Source organism: Panthera tigris, chromosome D1 (genome assembly GCF_018350195.1).
Source record: "Panthera tigris isolate Pti1 chromosome D1, P.tigris_Pti1_mat1.1, whole genome shotgun sequence".
Classification (NCBI taxonomy): domain Eukaryota; kingdom Metazoa; phylum Chordata; class Mammalia; order Carnivora; family Felidae; genus Panthera; species Panthera tigris.
In genome coordinates, this window is record NC_056669.1 from 53,089,179 (window position 1) to 53,109,574 (window position 20,396).

The 20,396-nt window shown below is 49.3% G+C and overlaps 1 protein-coding gene across 3 annotated transcripts in view; it reads left to right on the forward strand.

The window, feature by feature from the left end:
* The window catches only part of TENM4 (teneurin transmembrane protein 4), a 597,404-nt gene that overhangs the window by 488,971 nt on the left and 88,037 nt on the right, over positions 1-20,396 (forward strand). For all 3 annotated transcript variants that reach the window (XM_042957496.1, XM_042957497.1, XM_042957498.1), the window contains 2 exons: positions 2,348-2,494; positions 15,091-15,307. In XM_042957496.1, coding sequence (XP_042813430.1) covers positions 2,348-2,494; positions 15,091-15,307 — 364 coding nt within the window. The remainder of the gene's footprint in view (positions 1-2,347; positions 2,495-15,090; positions 15,308-20,396) is intronic.

Consider the following 20,396-nt stretch of genomic DNA (forward strand, 5'->3'; position numbering starts at 1 on the left):
ACGATTATGGGTACAACTTATGATACCGTGTGCCCTTTACTCAAAATAGAAGGTGAAAAAGGTCAGTGTAAGACTCAGATACTGTGTTCAAGCTGTATGTCAGACTCCGTGCTTCATGCATACACTATCTTATTTAATCCCATGAACAGCCCCATTTTATAAGTAGGCTGAGGCTCAAAGAAATTAAACAAGGTGCTTGGGTCCTAAAAGCCACCGAGTGACGGACCCAGACTGATAGGGCTTCCAGGTTCGTGCTCTCGCACAAGGGGTGTTCTTTGCATCTCACAGGAGGCTACATCTTGGAGCAAGAGAAAGCGGTCCACTACCATTCTTAACAATTGGACTCTACTTCCTTCCTCCAAGACTGATTTCGAATACAAATGAGGCTCAGTTGAAAGGCAATCCCAGCTGGATGGATAAACATTTAAATGGGACTGACTGGGGAAAGAGGGAGTCTGTAATGGTTTTGGCCAGGAAGGGCGGCCGGTCTGGTCAGGATGGCTGGGTAATCACCTGCATGCACAGCACTGCTCCTGCGCCTTTACGACTGCTTTCTCGATCACTTTTGGGGTGACCATGCTGGTGGCTTCCCACCTTTCCCAACAGGCTTCTGCTGTGCAGAGACCACAGCACTGCTTCTAAACTTCTGGAAGGATCCTGCTAGGCTTGGAGTGCATGGTCGAGAAATGTTCCTTCCTTTGAATGACAAACACCGTGGCCAGATTGATTGGTTGCTGTTTGAATATCTCAAATACAAAGGAACGTGCTCCTTTCTTTTACTTTGCAATAAAAGGCAACTACCAAAGGTCCTTGAAACACTAAAGTTTTATATTCTAATTGATGGTTCACTCAGTGTGTCCGTACCTTGGCCTACGTCTTTTACTGAACAGCTACATTCACATTTGTCCCGTTTAAGAATAATGGGCCAATTTTCAGTTACTCCCTGGCAAAATTCAGTCGGTAGCCATATTCGTAGCAGTCTGCTGCTCATAATAATGAATTAAGCTTTATAGATGACTTTCGCGTCCATACCTTTCCCTGAGACCGAGCAGGGGTAGAGAGAAAACGCAGAAGGCATGCCAGCGAAAGCTGTTTTTTGATAGCTGCTCTGAGAAAGGAGCTAGCGGATGTTAAAATGAGGACTTGAATGAAAACCAAGTGGCAAAATAGAAGCTGAAGTGAACCATGTAACTTAGCAGATTCTCAGACACAGATTCCTGAGCCCCAAACTCAGAAGGGTTTCAAAAGGTGGTAATAAAAAGCCTGTAAATCTACCTGACAAGTAATAATAACTCCCCACCTTATTTGTTGGGCAAAGCAGAACCGAGGCAGAGTCTAAACATTGCCTGACCCTTCTTGATGAAATCACCCGAGGTTCTCCCAGACAGATGGTCACTCCTGTATCAGGTTCCCACCATATTTTGTACATCTCCCCGAGGGCACGTAGCAGTGAAATATTTTGCTTATACAAATCTGTCTCCTTTGATAGGCTGCATGCTCCTCAAGAATAAGAACTAGGTCTTATTCATCTCTGTACCTCCAGGGCTGGCCCAGAGAAGGTGCTTAATAAATGACAGACAGGCACACAGATGTACAGATGAACTACATTAGGGAAGGGCAGCTTGCCTGTACCTGCATTTGCAAACACAGACGGCCCTAGTTAGTCTGTCTTCATGGCAGTCTACGGGGCTTTTATGCATGCCGAACACTCTTCTTAGGGGCTATAGATAAGATGGGAAGAAAGAGACCTAAGGACTCTTCCTCAAAGCAAAGACAGCTTGGGAGAAAACAGGACAAAATAAATGAAAAGCCTAGGGTCCAATACGATTGACCCAGTAACCAGTGCTGGAAAAAGCATAGCCCTTTTAGAATGAGACCCAGCAGTGCTGAGGGAACCTGAGGAGTATACTGGGGGGATGATCGCTTCATTCCAAACAGCCCCCCAGAAACAGGAAAGATACACAGGAGTGAACATGGAGCAAGGATCCGGCAAAAGTTTCCACCACTCACATTCTGACAGGCTCACATCCACTGACCCACCCTTGGGAATCCTGATCACTTTTGAAAGGGAGGACTTCAGATGCCGAAGGCGTGACTTTCAGACCTACCCCCAGCACTTTCCAACTTCCTAACCGTGCATCCCTAGCAAGTCCTTTCACCTCTGCGTCTCAGTGGCCCTCTCAGCAAAGTGGCAGTTCCTAGCGATCCATCTTCCCCGGGTGCCAGGGGCATCGATATGCGGAAGGATGTGAGAGCATTTTCCAAGCAGGCAGGAAGAGCGTGAGTGTGTGTGACTGCAGGTGGCTGCGGACGATCAGACCTCGATTCTGCGTGCTTTGCCTTGCAGAGGGTTGCCCTGGGTTGTGCAATGGCAATGGCAGATGTACCTTGGACCTCAACGGGTGGCACTGTGTCTGCCAGCTGGGCTGGAGAGGAGCGGGCTGTGACACATCCATGGAAACCGCCTGTGGTGACAGCAAAGACAACGATGGAGGTAAGGCTCCGGCACCCAGGGGCCCCATGCAGCTCCAGTGGGGGGTCGGGGTGGGGCCACAGGGTGGCGGGTGGGCATTATCGAGGCCACAGACCCCTGGCATACCAGCTGTCCAGTCAAGGAGGCCTGCAGGGCAGGCAGAAAACTGCACATGTGGTCTAAGGAATAAGTACATATCTCCACTTGTTCCATCTTAATTAATTTAAATGAACTAATGTAAATAAAATTAATTGCCATCTGACAGCAAGTGCAGGGGAGAAGGCATATGGAAGAAAGAATTTTCTAGCAACTCAATAGCGGGATGATTTACCTGGCAAAGTCATGAAGTCCCCCTCACTGGAAATGGACAAGAAGAGGCCATCCAGTTTTGTGTTACAAAAAGTGGCAGAAAGGACGCCTCTCCAGGGGAGGGAGCTTGAGTTCCCTTCGGCTGACACCCCTTCTCCCCTCATTCTGGTAATACCCTCACTGAGCCACCTTGCCCCACATCCTGTGTTCCCGTGGGTTTATAATAGAGTTGGTCTTAGTTAATAGGTTTTTTCCCCAAGTGCTGCACAGTCAAGCCCCTAAAGAGGAGTGGCCTAGTCTTGTGGAACATTTCTTAGCTGAGACAGAAGAGACCAGGGTTCCAATCCCCATTTGTCTTTGACCTCTGTGTATCCCTAAGCAGGTTACTTGATGTCTCTGGGCCTCACACTCCCTATTTATAAAATAAGGCAGTTGGATCATGAGGACCATTCCAGTCCTTAAATTAGTCTAGAATTAGCCTTTGTCTTTCTGTTGTGTTACCTTGGATAAATATAATCACGATGTGCCCTACTTTCTCTCCTGGAAGATAGGTTGATTCTTCCTAATTCTCCTAATCTCAGGGGGTTAGTAGGAGAGATTAAAAACAGAGAAATGAAAAAAAAAAAAAAAAAAGAAACAGTCGACCCTTTCTTTCTAATGATGACCTAACAGCTGGCCTAATCCAAATGTGTTTTTGCATTTATACTAAGGGACTTTCTAATGTACAGCACGGATTAGGAAATCAGCAGGCCAGAAACTCAGCATCCCAACCTCTGGGAATTTTCTACTTAGTGTGATTCTACAATCTCAGAGCACCATACAGATTAAAAGGCCATGCGGGGGTTTGTTGTGATTATTCTGGTTCATTTGCTTTCAGTTGGCTACAGCAGTTTGGAAAGGGCTATTTCAGACCACTGGTCTTTGTCTGAACCAGTTTTCAGTCCATCTCCCTGCTGCCTGCATCCAGGAGGTGGTCAGGCCTATGCGCCAGTCAGGGCCTTGTGGAATAGTTGTCAACAAGGAGCTCATAGGATTGGGCCTTGGCAGATAAGCAGAAACAGCAGGTTCAAGTTCTCCTCTTGAGAACTTGCAGGGTCAAAATGTCCCTTAATCAATCTGAAACTTAGGGAGTCCATTAATTCCTGTGTTCCGTAAATATCCAGAGTTCCTCTTGTGGGGCCAGGTCCCAGGCCAGGCACAGAGATGACAGAGTCCTGTCCCTGTGCTCCAGGAAATCAGATGGGGGAGAAAAGTCCAAGGTGAAGTGCTAGTGGACAGTGGGATACTGTTACAGAGTCTTCTATTGGTCGGTGTGGGAGCAGAGAAACATTCACCTGGAAGGTGTTTCCTGGAAAGGAAGGGGCTTTCTGTTCAGAGAAATCGTCCTGGGCAAAGGCAGAGCAAAGCACTGAAGGGCACCAAGCATCCTTGTCTTCAGGCAAGAAGAAGTGCGATAATATTTGCTCTTCATAGGAAAGAGATGTCAGCCTAAATTATCTGCATCACTCCCCAGCCTTCTCCTTTACTTTGCCTGTAGACACAATTCCAATGGCCAACAATAACTTCACGTAGTTAGAAGAGAAGGGGACAGGAGCTGCACCATGAAGTCATTCCCCTGTCAGGAATGTAGGGTCTTGGCCAAAGCCCTCAAACAGCTGTTGAGCATCTGGGCAGCAAAGGAACCGTGTGTCCTTGACAAATGTGGGGAGAGGGCACACATACAAGAATAGGTTATAAAACAAGGTTCGTCTATTGCCTCACATGAAGCACAACCCTTGTGTATCCTGTTTACCATCCTTCAGCCTGCCCTCCCAGGGCTAAAACTCGCCAGTGTTTGCATGGGGCAGGGACACACGAGAGCCCAAAGCCCCACAGCTTCGGTGGGAGAAAGAGCTTGCCATCATAGAAAACAGGATTGATCCAGACCCCAGAGGAATGTAGCCTCCTCCAGGCACTCTGAGAGAGAAACCAGCAGGGACTAGAAAAGAACAACCAGAAAATCCTCAAGTACAGGGATTAGACCTCTTGCATTTATGGAGCATGTTACAGACTGGGACGAGCTTTTACATACCTCTTAACAAAGCCATATGGTAGCATCGTAACTTGAGTTCATTCACGTACTCAACCAACATTAAATGAATGTCTACTATGCATCAGGCCCTGTCCTGCATCCTGGAGTTTCAGAGACAAATAAGACATGGTCCCTGCCCTTATGAAGTTCACGATCTGGAGGGAGAGATAAGCAGCCTGCAATTGCATTGCAGTAAGATAATTGCTGTGGTGAAGGAGTATCCACTCTTTCAACTGATATTATCACTTGCCTGAGCACCCTACTGGGAACTGTGATATGCTTCCTGTCCTGTGAGGCCTCCAGTCTAGCCAGGAAGACATTCATGGGTCATCATGGTTGGGAAGACAGCTAGCCTGGGAGACCAGATTGTTAAGCAAGCTTGGTTTTGGGTTCTCAACTGTAAAATGAGGAAATGTCTTACCCAGGGTCCTCTCAGCTTGGTGGGCTCTCCGCCCATTGGGGGAGCTAAGGAGATGGTGCATGAGGTCCCTGCTTTGCAGGGCAGCACAGAGGAAACAGCCACGGGGAGTAGACTGTCCCCTAGTACTGGAGGGGGCAAGTCTATCCTCACTGGCCTATTACCCTCAGTCTTGGCCAAACAGGAGCAGTTTTGGTGGAGGGAGGAATGGGGCAGGCTATACAAGGCATCACAGAGCAAGCCATATTTAGCCCTGGGCTGTTTTCAGTTCTGTCAAGCACACATTTGCTGGGCTCCTACTGTCTCCAGGACACCATGCTCCTTTCTGAGGGGATAGAAAGAACCAGTGAACGTGGCCCAGTCTTTCTCCCTTAGGAAGCCCACAGTCATTTGGAAGAAATTGCTATCCTAACAACCCAATCTAGTGGAGACAGAATGGAATACATGCCTTTCTTTCAGCCACGATGTGGAACGCAGCATAATTCCAGATAAATAAGGCAGGGTGGCAGGGAAAGCGTTAAAGTCTAGCTGAGTGTTGTTCTCGGCTGATGTGACACGGGGGCTCGGAGAAGGAAATGGCAGAGTTTAATGTCGAGGAACAGGACTGGAGGAGACACTGCAGCTCCCTCCTCCTCCTCCCTGCGTGTTGCAGGCAGGGAAACGGGAGCCCAAAGAGGGGGTGTTCCATCACACAGGAAGTGAGTCACATGGCCTGTGCTAGGGCCCAAGACTCTTGGGCCATTCCACGTGGCCTCGTAACCCTACAGTACTTCTGCCTTCTAGCAATTCATCCTCTTCCTAGAAATGCAGTGCGAGTGCTTACTCAAATTTAAATAGGCTACTACAGTTCCCAAAGCCGAAGAGGGGCTGAGAATGATAATCTGTATGCCATTTTACAGTTTGCAGAGCAATTATGCATCCACCCAGTAACTCTCGAGGTGTGTGGTGTTATTATCCCCTTACTATTTCTGTATAATGAGGAAACTGGGGCTTAGTGAGGGGAAGTATTTGCCCGAGTCACACAGCTGATGGGTGGCAGAAACAGTCATAGTCTGAGAGGTCTGGCCACGCTGTCTCTTCAGTGTGTCCAGACTTCAGACTCGTGGTTCCATGGTAAACCCAACTGCAGCTCTTCAAGTTATCTGAGAACTTCTGGTTTCTCTTCTTTCCCAATTTTCTAGGCTTAAGGCAGTCCTTTCTAAATTAAACTTGAATTTCAAGCTTCATGAAGAATGCTGTTGAGGTATTTTTAAACTATGAGACAAAAAAAAAAAGAAAAAAAAGTTCACAGTATGGCTGAGTTGGGGTTAGCGTTATTAGGTTGTTTTTGTTTTCATGTGTGGTCATGGTGTGTAAAACCAGAAAACAGATCCTGAATGTGACACAGTGACTCCCAGTGCGCTGATCCTCTGTTGGGGCTACCTTCACCCTTAACCTGCCTGCAAGATGTCACCAGAACACTGGCTGGTAAGATGGCCGAGCAAAGCCAGCAGGCAGAGGCCCAGGCCTAACACTCACTGTGAGCTCCTCTGTGTGCCCCACCTAACAAGAGGTGGCTTCTTCATATAGTACCAGCTATGAAACCCTTCAGGAAGTGCTGTCGCATGCATCCTCTCGTCCCTCTCATAGTGACCCTCTGATGGGGGCGGGGGGGGGGGGGTTGCTCATTTCATGTCCATTTCAGGGATGGTGAACTGTGGCCCTAAGGTGCGAAGTGACTGTAAAATGAGACTGGTAATTAATGCCTGCCTTACAGGGTCACTGTGAGGATTATAAATGTTGTATTCAAAGTGGCTGAAAGGCAGGGGCACCTGGGTGGCTCACTTGGTTGAGCATCAGACTCTTGATTTCGGCTCAGGTTGTGATCTCAAGGTCATGAGATGGAGAGCCCCTCATAGGGCTCCATGCTCAGTTGGAAGCCTGCTTGAGATTCTCTCTCCCTTTCCCTGTGCCCCTCCCTTACTAGCATGCACGAGAGTGCACAAACTCCCTCCCTCTCTCTCTTTCTCTCCCTCTCTCTCCCTCTCTCTCCTTCTCAAAAAAAAACTAAAAAAAAAAAAAATCCCGAAGTGCCTGAGAGGCAACACAGCACAGTGATTAAAAGTGCAGGATTGGGGCGGGGTGGGGGAGGGGGGAGGCAGGCACCTGGGTGGCTCAGTGGTTAAGAGTCTGACTCTTGGTTATGATGTCACCGTCGTGAGTTCGAGCCCTGCATCAGGCTCCATCCATGCTGTCAGTGTAGAGCCTGCTTGGGATTCTCTCTCTCTCCCTCTGTGCCCCTTCCCCACTCGATCTGTCTCTCAAACAAACTTTAAAAAGAATTTTTTTAAAAAGTACAGGATCTGTGCCCAGATGTTCTGGATTCAAACCCTGGCATGCTTGCTGCATTGCCCCTGTGTGGGCTCCTCAGCCTCTCTAAGCCTCAGCCCCTCACCTGCAAATATCACTTCTCAATCTCCTGTGCCTTTCCATCTGTAAGCACAGAAGCATGATATTTATTATAAAATAAATATATAGCCATCTATAAATAATTATTTTTAAAAATGGAAATGATGCTGTCTATGAAATTTTACACTCTACTTATTTTACTTACAATTATAATGCTTCTCCATATAATAATGTATTTCGAACCTTTTTCATCTGTTGATTAAAATGTGTATTCCAAACTGTCACATGCTCATTGCTAGAAAGAAAATAATTCAAGTGTTCAAAAAGGAAAGTACTGGCCATAATATAGGGAGCATCCCCTCAGTTCCAGGCACTGTACTGGATGCTCTGTGGACGTGATGTCTAGCCCTTCGCAACAAACCTGCAAGACAGACATTTCCATGCAGGGAAACTGAGGCTCAGTGAGCTGAAGCTATTTGCCCAGTGTCACACAGTGACAGTAGGAGAGCTAGGTTTAGAGTGGAATGGGTGTTTAAAAAAGAAGAAGCCAGAATATAAAATCCACTGGATTCTAAAACAACCAGACCCTTTGGATGAAGGATTTGTAAGCAGCTTCAAGGTGTGATAAGCCCTTCAGGTACTGTCGGCCCCATGAAAACGATCATGGATTGCAATACAGATCACTAATAGATGCCACCTGGAAGGAGAAGTTTCAGGAAAACAGAGAACAAAGCTCTCTGCCCTCCTTCCTCCTCCCCATTTCCCATTGCTAGAATGGAGAGCTCACATAAGGCCATAGCATTTGGAAACCCTTCAGACTATCTCTAAACCACATTTCTTGTGATAAGAGACAAGAGAGAAATTGACCTTTAAAAATCTTGTGTTCCAAGGGGCAGATAGAGATTTTGCAAGCCTTTTCAAAGAAGGCACAGAATTTATTATAGCAAATGACAAAACCTTCTTCCAGATGTGTACAGAGAGGGAGGCATATTCCACCCCCCACGCCCAGGGCCTCCCTGGAAGCCGCTGTGCAGCCAGACTACAGACAACCGCGAGATGAGGCTGGCTGCTGGGTTGTGGAGCTGGGGCAGGAGTTAAGTCCACAGAGAGATAGAGGGACTTGTTATACAGGGTCCACGAGTGTAAGGAACGTGCAAACAACTGTGATGCAAACAGTTTGCTAGTTCGTGGATTTCCCGGACCCACTCTCAGCTCTGTTCTCCTTTTGGCTTGTTCACGTCCACCCCTCTAGTCCTAGTTTAAGCATTCTGTCTTCCAGGAAATATGCCAGCCCTCAGCCCAAGCTGGGTTCCCACCTCCAGGCTTCCCTAGCCCCATCTCGACCTTCTTTCCCAGTGCTCTTTGGTCCCTGGCTGACCCAGAACACCGACTCCTGCAGAGGCATGACCGTTTTCTCCCTGTTTGTCCAGTGCCTGGTGCAGGGCCTGCCCCCATGCCTCCTTTCTAAGGAGAGGAATGAACTCCTACTGGGGGGACTGGCTTCCACCACACCCACGGCCCTCAATGGGCCTGCCAACGTGATTGAGCTATTTGATTCGGAGTCCTCATATAATCATTCATTCGTTTGTTCATTCATTCAACAAATGTGATGCTCACTGTGTGCAAGGCTCTGTGCTATGCATTTGGGATAGAGAAGTAAACAGTCAGTTCCCGCCCTCTGTGGAAGGACCAGAATGTCCAAAGCATGGATAAAGATGTAGACTATAGGATAGTGGCGAACAGCTGGATTTGGAGAAAGATAAGAAACCCAATTCCCAGCTCTGCCACACCTCACCAGCAGTAGGACCCTGAGTAACTCATTTAACCTGAGCCCCACGGTCCTCCCTGGTAAAGAGAAGAAGGCTAGCTGAGCCACCAACTTCAAAAGGACCCTCAGGCACACCTTTCACTTTCTGTGGAAGTTTCTGTAGGCCAGCCACCAGGGGAGATGGGCCTGCTGCATAGAAAGGCCAGGAGGTGGCTGTCCTGCAGGTTAGACCCCAGAGGCTGCCCCATCTACCCTCTGTCTAACCGAGGAGGACACCGACATCAGATGGGGGGATGAGTCACCCAAGGGCCCACCACTCACTGGCAGCAGTTAAGATCACAAAATGAGCAGAAAGCCGCTGCCGCTCAGGATGGTGACTGATGGCAGAGGACCTCACCCAGCCCTGGGCTGCAGCACATGTCTGCGGAGGGGACTCCAGGGACCAGCCACAGGCGTGGGGAGGACACTAGAACCTCAGCGAATGACTCACTTACTCTTTACAACCCAGGAAACCTTCAGCAATCCTGAGGGACTGATACAGCTTATTATCCTGGTTCCATATGAATAAATGACATTTCAGACCTAGGAAGGGAAGTGCCAGAGGTCTCACCCCAGAAAGTGACAGAGCCAGGGAAGGAACTGGCTCTTTGGGACTGGTTTATTTTTTCTCTCCTGTTCCCTACTCCCCAGTTCTCAAGGTCACTTGACACCCACCAGCAGGGGACACACTGAGGAGGGGGCTGGAGGAAACAGCGTAGCCCTCATCCTCAAGTGGGTAGCACTTAGATGGAAATATTGGCAAAAGGCAGCGAGCGCTCAGTGGACCATGCAGCATTTTAGCCCTGGAGGGCTTCAAGTTCAAGGTCACATGTACTTGCACTGCTTTGGGATGTTCATTTAGTACGCCCAGAGACCTGCATTTTTTTTTCCTGGTTTTTTCCTCCCTCCCTCCCTCCCTCCCTCTTTTATATCTTTCTTTTTAATCTCTAGTCTGACTTTTTTCTGGATACCTCCTTCCCTCTTTCCTTTGCCCTCTAGTCCCTCCGGAGGCATTGCTGCCCTCCAATCTCCAGGAGCCCGAATGTCATCTAACATTTCCTTCTGCCCCCTTTACTTTCACCGTGTACTCAGAGAGAAGAGGGAAAAAAGATATTTCTGGAGAAAAAAATGTTCTTTCCCAAAAGGTAATATTTAGAGTTCAAGAGGGTTTTACTGAAACTTTTAAGGAAACAGAAAAATACTATTTTTCTGGGTTTTTTTTTTTTTTTCTGTTTGCCATAAGGAGGGTCTCTCAGTGGGAATAGCATACAAATGAAACATGGACATTATATAAGCCAGCCAACTTCTGTATAATATACAATTAAGTAAACTATGAAGTCCTTGGAAAATGTAAATGTTTCCAAACTAGCCAAACCGGAGAATCATGAAAACTATACATTGATGTGTTTCTAGTCTACCCCCAAATTTACTTTTCTGTCCCCAAAGCATGCTTTTTCCTCTTAACATGACTCTTCTAAAATCTGTCATCTATGCCTAAGAAAACAAAAGTGTGGAAGAGTCTATCTCCCTCCGGGGTAGCCACATGCACTGTATCAGGCTGCCATATGCTGTGTTTGAAGATGGGGGCGGGGGTGGGGGGGTGCCTGATTGGCTCAGTCAGTTAAAGGTCCAATTCTGGATTTTAGCTCAGGTTATGATCTCATGGTTCTGTTCGTGGGGTCAAGCCCAGTGTTGGGGCTCCATATGGGCCTACTTGGGATTCTCTCTCCCTCTCTCTCTCCCCCCTCCTCTGTTCACACATACACATGCTGTCTCTTGCTCTCTCTCGCTCTCAAATAAACTTAAAAAAAGAAAATAGAGAGGTTTGCACGAAAGCTCACCTTGTAAACTGAGCCTTTGATAAGAATTTTGTGGGCCCCAGTCATTTTTGAAATAGGTGCTTCATTTAACAAGATGATCATCTCTATTAGCAAAGGTTTAGGCCACGTTTACTGCTCTGCAAATATTTGCTAAGTGAATAGTTGGGAAGGCGTCGGCAGACAGAACTCTTGGCCTGGCGTCTGTCCATCCTGTGAAGCGTACAGTGAGCAATTGCACAGTCCCAGGTCCCTCACGAGAGCCCTGTTTGTGTGCCGTGGCTCCGTTTCAGAGAAGCCCGATCTTCAAGTCCCTTGGGTCTCTGCTTCCCTAACTTGAAGGTGCGTCTCTTAGGTCATCTTTGTCTCCTCAGTTCTTCACAGCCAGGCTGCAGCCAGAAAGAGCTGCCCTGAAGTGTGCGATGGAGTGGGGACCCAGGACAGGCCTGTTACGGGGCTAGCCGTCCAAGGAAGCACCCAGCCAAGGAGCTAACAGTGACTCTTATTTAGCAAGCACGTCCTTAGGTGCTGGTCGTCATGCTAAGTGCTCCACACCCATGATCTCACCCACTCCCCTCAGCGTCCGTGAGGTAGGTCTGACTGTGCCTCTTACACACGGGCCCAGCTGAAGCTCGGGGCCCTTGCTGAGACTTTCATTTCCAGCAGAATGGCCACCTGGATCATCGCAAAGACCCTCTGATCACGAGAAACAACAATTTGTTTTTAAAAGGGAAAGGAAAAAGGAGTATGGGGATGCCAGAAGCAAGGATGAAGCGGGAAGCTAGTGCAGGAGGCACAGGGCTACTGGAAGGAGCTCGATGTCTGGGGAAGGAGACAGAGAAAATCAAAATTGCAGAGCAAGGGTTGGGGGGCGAGTGCTGTGACCGGAGGTCGCCCTGGGAGCCAGAAGGGCACGGAAGAGTGCCATTTCAGCAAGACTCGTAAATTCATGTTTTCCACTTACGAAAAAATAGTTCCCAAAAGTTTCAACCTTTCATACTTAGAAAGAACTGGGCTCGGATTCCAAGACAGCTTCTCTGACCACATGACCTTGACCAACTTACTCTAGTACTTTGAGCCTCCGATTCCTTCTCTGTAAAATGAGCGTGATGGTGACAACAGTGGCTACTTCACAGAGCTGGAGAGATTCGAGGACACGTCCTTTGAAAGCATTCATTGCCAAGCATTTAGCACAACGTCCATGATCATCATCGTTGAATATAATATAAATAATAAGAATAGTAATTCCTGGCTAACCTTCCCCCAGGACTAGAGAACAGAAAGCAGTTCTTCCAGGGCGCCACAGAGCAGAGTGTTTATAAAGAGGTAAAAGACTGGCTTCCAGGGTCTGCTCTCTCCGGTAAACAAGAGCAGGCAATAGCTAATAAAATTTCAAATTAGCCATGACTTTTCACAGCCCTTCAATTGTGCAGGCTGATTTAATGGTCAGCGTCCCTGCTCGCTGGGATTGAATAATGGAGCATTTCTGCAGAGTTATGGATGCAGCAGCTGAATCTGTCATGCTAACATCAATAGCAGAATGCAAATAACCCTCAGCTTGGGCTGTAATTATGTGTTTAAGCAACGCCTGACAGGGCCAGCGTGGGAATGTGTGATGGAGGAGATGCAAGAGAAGACAGGTGCTTTGCGAGGCAGTTAGTGGGTGTATCTGGGAGCTGGGACAGGAGCCACAAGTTAGGACCCAGGACAGCGCTGGGGTGAGGGGAGCCCTTTCCTCCACATCTCAGGATGAATCTGGCAGGTGAGCAAAGAACAAATGGCCCTTCGCTTTGATGAGCCGTGTCGTAGACTCAGGGACAGCAAGGGGAACAAGCCCTTAGCAAGCATTTACTGTTTATGGGGTACTCTGCTAGATTTGGGGACATATACTATGTTTTCTATTTATGTAACAAACACTTATGTGGCACTTTTACAATCCCCTTATGAGACATGTGCGAAACAGAGGCCAGAGAGTTTAAGTAACATGCCCAAGGCCACACAGTGCTAAGTTTCAGAGCCAAGATTTGGCCCCAGACAGTCTGGGCCCTGAAATCCAGGCACTTTGCAGTGTGGTGCCCTCAAGGAAGTTATAAAGTCTTGGATACCATGCAAAAGTGGGTGAGAAAGACAAGGGATTTTTGTCCCTAATTGACTAAGGGGGAAAACTGGATTTCAGGCAGGTCAGGGAGCTTGCCCGAGGCCGCAATACCTCTGAGGCTGGGAAGGGGGCCTAGGGGTGCCGCGTGGGGCACCAAATCTGGCCAGTGCAAATGCAGTGCTCTGCTGGGCAGCACCTCTGTCGTAAACCCAGGGAGACAGAAGCGAGGGAGGTATGTCAGTGATGAGGAGACTGGGGCTCGGAGAGTAAGTGCAGGAATTCATCCAGGGGCGTTCTTAGCCACAGTTCTGGGACTTGAACTTCAGCCTTGGCCTCATGATCCATCCACCATACCGCACTGTTTAATTGGATTGAATGAAGCGGGTGGTTTCCTGGCTTTTATGGACACTGTCATTTGGTTTCATCCCCTGCTTCATTTGTTAATCCATTCCATTCTCTTTGGTTTATTTATTTAACAGCCATGTTTGAATACTTGTACTAAGTGCTGGGGACACAACAGAGATAACCAGAGCAGGATCTGTGTCCCCATGGCGGTGGGGAAGCTTGCCCAAAGTCACACAGCTAATAAAGCAAGAGAGGCAGAATTTGAACCCAGAGGAATGCAAGTCCTTAGACTGTTTTCTGCCCACAAAGCACACAGACTGTCACCCTGGGCTTTCCCTGTCCCCCACTTGGTGCAGTGTCCTCTAATCCCTGAGTTTGTTATTCTTTGTAAGCTACGCTGTTGGGTGCCTGTAAAAGCACATATGTGACCAAAAATCTGTGATCTGATTGGATTTCTTTCTTTGTACTTTGGGAAGCTGGAAGCCGTAATACAATTTCCAGTCCTGAAGAAATTCGTCCATGTGGCAAAGACATTCCCTGCTAGTAGCCCCTCGGTCAGAGACCTGAAGCCAACAGGCAAATGCAGGGACTCCCTCCCGCAGAAAGCAGAGCTGGGTCTCCCTGTATTTACATGGCAGCCGGCAGAGATGCAGGGAATCACAGCGCCTCTTCCTCACCCGCAAAGCTAGTTAGTTTAAGCAAATACCTCTTAAATACCTCTCAAAACCATCCGCTTATCTCCACCTCCACTGTTCACTGCTCTGGTCTCAGCAACCACTACCTTTGCTCTGTGCAACCTCAGAGATGCCCTCGCCACTATGGAACCCCCAGCTTCCGCTCTAGGCCAACTGCAGTCCCTTCTCCCTGTTACAGGGACGGTTCTTTCAGAGATGCAGATCAGATGATGTCACCCCTGCTTTAAACCTTCCAGTAGCTCCCACCGTCCACCGGGGGTGAAATGCAAACTGCCTGAGCCGGTCCGAGTCCCCGGCGCCTCTGCTTGGCCAGCATCAATGGCCCCCTTCCTGTGCTCGCCCCTCACCTTCTGAGCTGAGTGTAGCAGCTCAGACGTTCAGTATGTTCTCTCACCTCTGGGCCCTCATGTAATTCCTTCAAATTTAAAGAAACAACAACAAAGAAACGCATGTCACACTGTACTCTTGCTTGTCCGTCTCTCCTGTTAGGCTAGTGGGAGCAGATCTGAAGTGCCTGGATCCCCTTGGTCCCCAGCAAAGGCCTTGGCTTATGTCAGGCACTTAAAGTTTTCCAGCAAGTGGCAAATAGAGAAGCACATGAAGGCATTGTGGACAAACGTGGCTGGTGGGACGTAGCACTATCAAGTTCATGCTCTGTCTCCCCTGCAGATGGCTTGATGGACTGCATGGACCCCGACTGCTGCCTCCAGCCCCTCTGTCATGTCAACCCGCTGTGCCTGGGCTCCCCCGACCCTCTGGACATCATCCAGGAGACACAGGCCCCCGTGTCCCAGCAGAACCTGCACTCCTTCTATGACCGCATCAGGTTCCTCGTGGGCAGGGACAGCACACACATCATTCCGGGAGAGAACCCCTTTGACGGAGGGTGAGTCCGCTGGGCCTCAGATCCAGCCATGACTGTCTGCGGCAGAACTGAATTGCCTCGAGGGCCATGTTTGGGGTGGGTGGGAGGTGGGAGGAAGCCAGAAGGGTTCTTGATGGAATGTCAGGGGAAGCAGAGAAGCAGCCTCAGGTACCCACATTTAGAAAACTGCTATCCCAGGCATTTGGAATTTTAATGAGCAAAGTTTTGTTGTTCCCGCTGGGTGATAGATGGAGGGAGTGAGAAATCAAAGGTCCAAAGGGAATCTTGGATCAATACTCTCTTTGCAGTCAGCTATTACTGATTCTGCAGGCTCCAGACGAGCGGAAACCCTTTAACGCTGTTCAGCCTCAGAGCTGCCCTCCAGAAGGCTGTGGGGGTGGGGGCGCCCCCACTGGCATCTCAGGCCATCTGCCCATGCATTCCTTCACAGGTGTTCAGTTGTGTCCCCTACTGGACAGTTTTTTGCTGCAGTCCACTCTGCCAGATCCCGTGCTGGAATCACAGAGGTGAATAGAGCACAGTCCCTGTTCGTTGGTCGCTTACAGTCCACTAAGGGGATGAAAAGAGCCCCGGTGTGATAGGCCAGAAAGAAATGTGCCCCCAGGGTACTCTGGGAAAACAGAGGAGATACTCCTGGGTGGGGGGAAACCACGACTTAAGAACTGAGTCTTAAAGATGAGAAATGGTTCTCTTGGCCAGGGAAGGAAGGGTGTTCCAGGGAGAGGGAACAGCTGTGCAGAGACCAGGGGCCTGAAAAGGCACAGGAGCCAGCATAAGATAGCTCTCTGTTCTCTGCTCCCCAGACCAGCGTCTGTGAATGAGACATAGTATCCAAGAAGGAGCTACTAATAATAATTTCTTTTGACCATCTTCCAATATAGGGACATCTCTTTCTCTAGGAGTCAGCACAGTTCAATTCAGCAGTTACATAGTGTGTCCCTTCTATGTCCGTGACTTCCATGCCAGAGAGTTCCAGCCCTGTAGGGACAATGGGCTATAATGAAGGGTAGGAAGGTTGAAGGCCATCCTCAAGTTCTGTTTCAAGGGGGAGATCAGCAGTTGGGGTGCCTGGCTAGCTCAGTTGGTTCAGCATCCGACTCTTGATTTCAGCTCAGGTCAAGACCTCATAGTTTGTGAGTTTGAGCCAAATTAGGCTCTGTGCTGACAGTGTGCCTCCTTGAGATTTTCTCTCTCTCTCCCTCTCTCTCTGCCCCTCCTCTGCTCTCTATCTCTCTTTCTCAAAATAAATAAATAAACTTTGAAAAATTAATAATGAAAGGGGAAATCAGCAGGCCTTAGTCATCAGTTGGGCCTGAGGAATGCAGGAAAAGGAAGTCACTTACTCAGAGGCCTCGGGAGATAGATGGTGGTGCCTTCTCCAGGCTGGGGACCTGAGAGCAGCAGAAAGGTTGGGAGCAAGGTGATGACCTCCATCCTGAGCACGCTAAGGGCAAGGAAGGGACACACCTCAGTAGGACCCCCAAGGCACGTTCATAGTTCATAAGCAGTTCTGGAGCTCACACGGACGTTAGAGTTATCGATCTGGGAGCCAGCAACAAGCAGGAGTCGAGACCAGGAGCGCACAGCAGTCTGCTCCAGGAGAATGTGTGAGGGGAGAAGAGCAGGGACTAAGAAGGAATGAGGGGAAGCCACCCTGGGAGGTGGCGGTATCATCCCCAGAGTGTAACTGGGAACGCAAGGAGAAGGCCTCTCTACCGGGACGGGAAGGAGCCCTGGCTCTGGGCTTCACACCGCAGGCCCAGGGGGTCGGCGGTGGGGGTGGGGTCCAGGGCATGGCCTCCCACTGCCCCAGCCCCCTCCCCACAAGGACAGGATGGGGAAGGTGAGGTGGGGGGAAACACTCCGAGCCAGCGGAAGAGGCATCACAGGAGTGGGTAAAAGCATTCAAAGTGTAACCTTGTTAGAGATGAAAATGCTTGCTGTTCCAACAAGTCTGTCATCTTACCCACAGAATATTGAGAGCCTCAGAGGTCAGATAACCTTCCCAAATTCACAGGCTGGTCAAGTGACAGAGCCAGGAGCTGAGCTAGAGAGAGGAGAAACCTACTCGTTGATCTTGGTCAGAAACGCTGCTTTTGTCCCTGGGTAGGAAGCTTCCCGCTCTTTTATTCAGTTGCGTGACTTTGTCTGTGTGCTTGTGGGCCTTCCCGTGGCAAGCGTTCTTTTAATCAACCGGAGATTTGAAGATTATTCCTACCAAGGGGAATAGTCCTTGCTCAGCCTTTCTTTAGCCGACCCATTATGGGATCTGATTAGGACTGTGGCCGCTTGGCTGCCCGTGGCTGTTGTGCCTAAGGAGTGCCCTGACCATGCCATCCTGGTCGGTGCCAGCAGGGACCATGTCCCCTGCATGTCTTCTGGTGATGCACCAAGCCTGCTGCTTACGTGCCACAGATCACGGCGGGACCCGCACGGGGATTTCAGGATGTTGCCCTGGCGGGTCTGACCTGCCTGAAGGTGCCTGTCAAGCAGGGAGCTTGAGAAACCTGTACCGGGAGAAATGGACCTCCGAGCATGAGGGAAGAGTATAGGCCTCGGAGTCAGGCCAATTCGTGTTTCACACCCTGGCTCTGCCACCGCTGGATCCGTGGCTCTGGGCAAGTGACTTAATAAAACGAATATGTGAACGTCTCCCCACCCTCTAAAGTGAGTCCTCCAGGAAGGGAACACATCTTACTCATTTTAGCGCTCAGTAGATGCTCAAAACAAATACGTATACTTACTGCCTTGAACAATGAAGGAATGGAAGAAAGGAAGGAGAGAGGGAGAGATGGACGGAGGAAGGATGGGAGGATACATTACCTATTTTCCTTAATTTGGGACTGAGGATTCAGAGTCCAGGGAGGTTAAATCATCTGCTAAAAATCATATTACAGATGAGCAGCAGAGGCAGGAGAAGTCGGCTCCCAGATCATTGTTTATGGATCTGTCACCTTCAGTTAAACTACAGATGCTTTGAAGGCAGAGACCATTCATCTCTCCAAACCTGTCATACTTAGGGCAGGGCCTGGAATATGGGATTCACTCTACAAATGAATGGGTAAATAGAAGCTTCTAAATGTTACTGTGAAAATTCCTTTTAGCTAATATTTGCCACATCGTTATGTCTGTGCTCCTCGCTGGTCTAGATTCACAAGGAGCAGCTATCTATCACTACGGAGTATCTCCAGACAGATTTTTATGTAAAACAAGCCCAAGCTGGAAACATGAGGCATCAGATGCTTTTCTCGTTGGACTGCCCACAGGGTATTCCATTTTCTTGATCTGGGCCAGCAATGTAGTGCTCATGTGCATAGTTGGGATAAAGTGAAACCTGATACCAAGTTTGGGTTGTTGCTTACTTTCCTTCCCCTCGTGTGAAGGAAGGCAGCTTGATAGAAAGTGCTAGAAAGTGCCCAGAGTTTGAATCGTGGCTTTCCCTCCCACCAGCTCTGTGTGGCCTTAGAGGAAACGATGTAACCTCTGTGCATGGGCCTCCGATTATAAGTTGGCAATAACAGTGACTATTTTGTGAATGCCATTGAAAGGGTTAACTGAAATAAAGCATCTGGCACAGAACTTGGTACTTAGGAGGTCAGTAAATGGTAGCTTTATGGCGGTGGCATGGCCTAGTGAAAGAAACACAAGCTTTGGAATCAGACAACTGGATTTAAAGTCTGTTACATCCACTTTCTAGCTGTGTGACCTTGGGCAAATTCCTTAACCTCTCTGAGCTTCAGTTTCCTCATCCGTAAGAGCCGGGTAATAATGTCTACAGAGTTGCCAGGAAAATTAAATGAATGAAAAAAAAAAAAAACACACAAAAACAAAGTACATACAGTTGTAACCTGATACCACACAAAAAACGCCTGCTAATTCGAAGATGATGACGGTGGTGGTGGTGATGGTGTAAAAAAGAGCTTCCCGCTCCACTTTTTTAACTGGAAGTACAGCTTGATAGTGACCTGCCCTCTAGGGACGTCCAGCAGGCACCGAGAGAGGAGCGAGGTGTTGAATCCTTATTTGAGGAAGGGAAAAGGCAGCCTTGTGCCAGCCTGCTGTCAGCTGGGGTCCTTGTCAGGGAGGAATCCAGTGGCACTTCTCCAGAGAGGGGGGTTTCTGATGGGCAGGCGGCCCCGACCTGGTGGCTGTGTGCAACAGTAACAAGGCCTGGGCCTGACAGAAAACCCCACACTCTCCTGCACCCCGTATGCTGTGGCACAGCTTGTACAGTCCGCGTGCGAGTCCGTGGACCAGGCTTCACGATGCAGGCTGTCACCCAGAGACCCGGCAGCATCGCTGAGCCCAGCAATGACAGGCAATCCCAGAGATGTTGCTCCTGCAGGCTGCAGCCTCCCAGCCCGGAGGCTCCTGACCCGGGGCTGAGTTAAGAGCAGGAGGTTCTCCAGAGCCACGGCTGACACGTGCGGGGTCCTTTATGTTTCTGTGCGGCACCCCTGCTGGCGTCAGAGGCCCTGGGGCAGGGGGGGCCCTCAGGGGAGGATGAACAGCAGCGCTTCGGCAAGCGAGGGCCCCAGCCAAGCAGAGTAGGCGCTCAGCTGGGCTGGGCTCCTTGGAGGAGAGAGCACAGAGCTTGACTCAGAACTGCAGCAGAAGGACCGCCAGGAGGACTTGGAGTAAGGAAGGCCTCCTGTGGCTCTTCCGTGTCCCCAGGGCAGGTGTTTTACACGGGTTTCATGAATACAGTAGCTCTACCTGACGTTCTGCCTCTGTCGTCCTCAACTCCACGTAAGCGATAGAGATGTGAACGGCTTCAGCTGATCTAATGCGGGTCTAAAGTAGGAGGGGACAGAGCAGACAGGAGAACCGCCATCACCAGATTACATGGCTTGAAGACCGACTTTCTTTCCCAGCCTGGAGGCCCACACCCTATCTGCTCAGTGGAGGCCCTCACCTGGAGTCATGGGGAAAATACAGTGTAGGGTGCCCTCTGCGTGGGAAGGAAGGGGCCACTCAGGTCTGTAGGTGGAAGATGGATCCCCAACTGACCGTCCATACAGGGAGGGCAGGTAACAGGACCCAGAGTGTGGAGCTTGGAGCCAGACGGTTGGAAAAAGGAGGGAAGCAT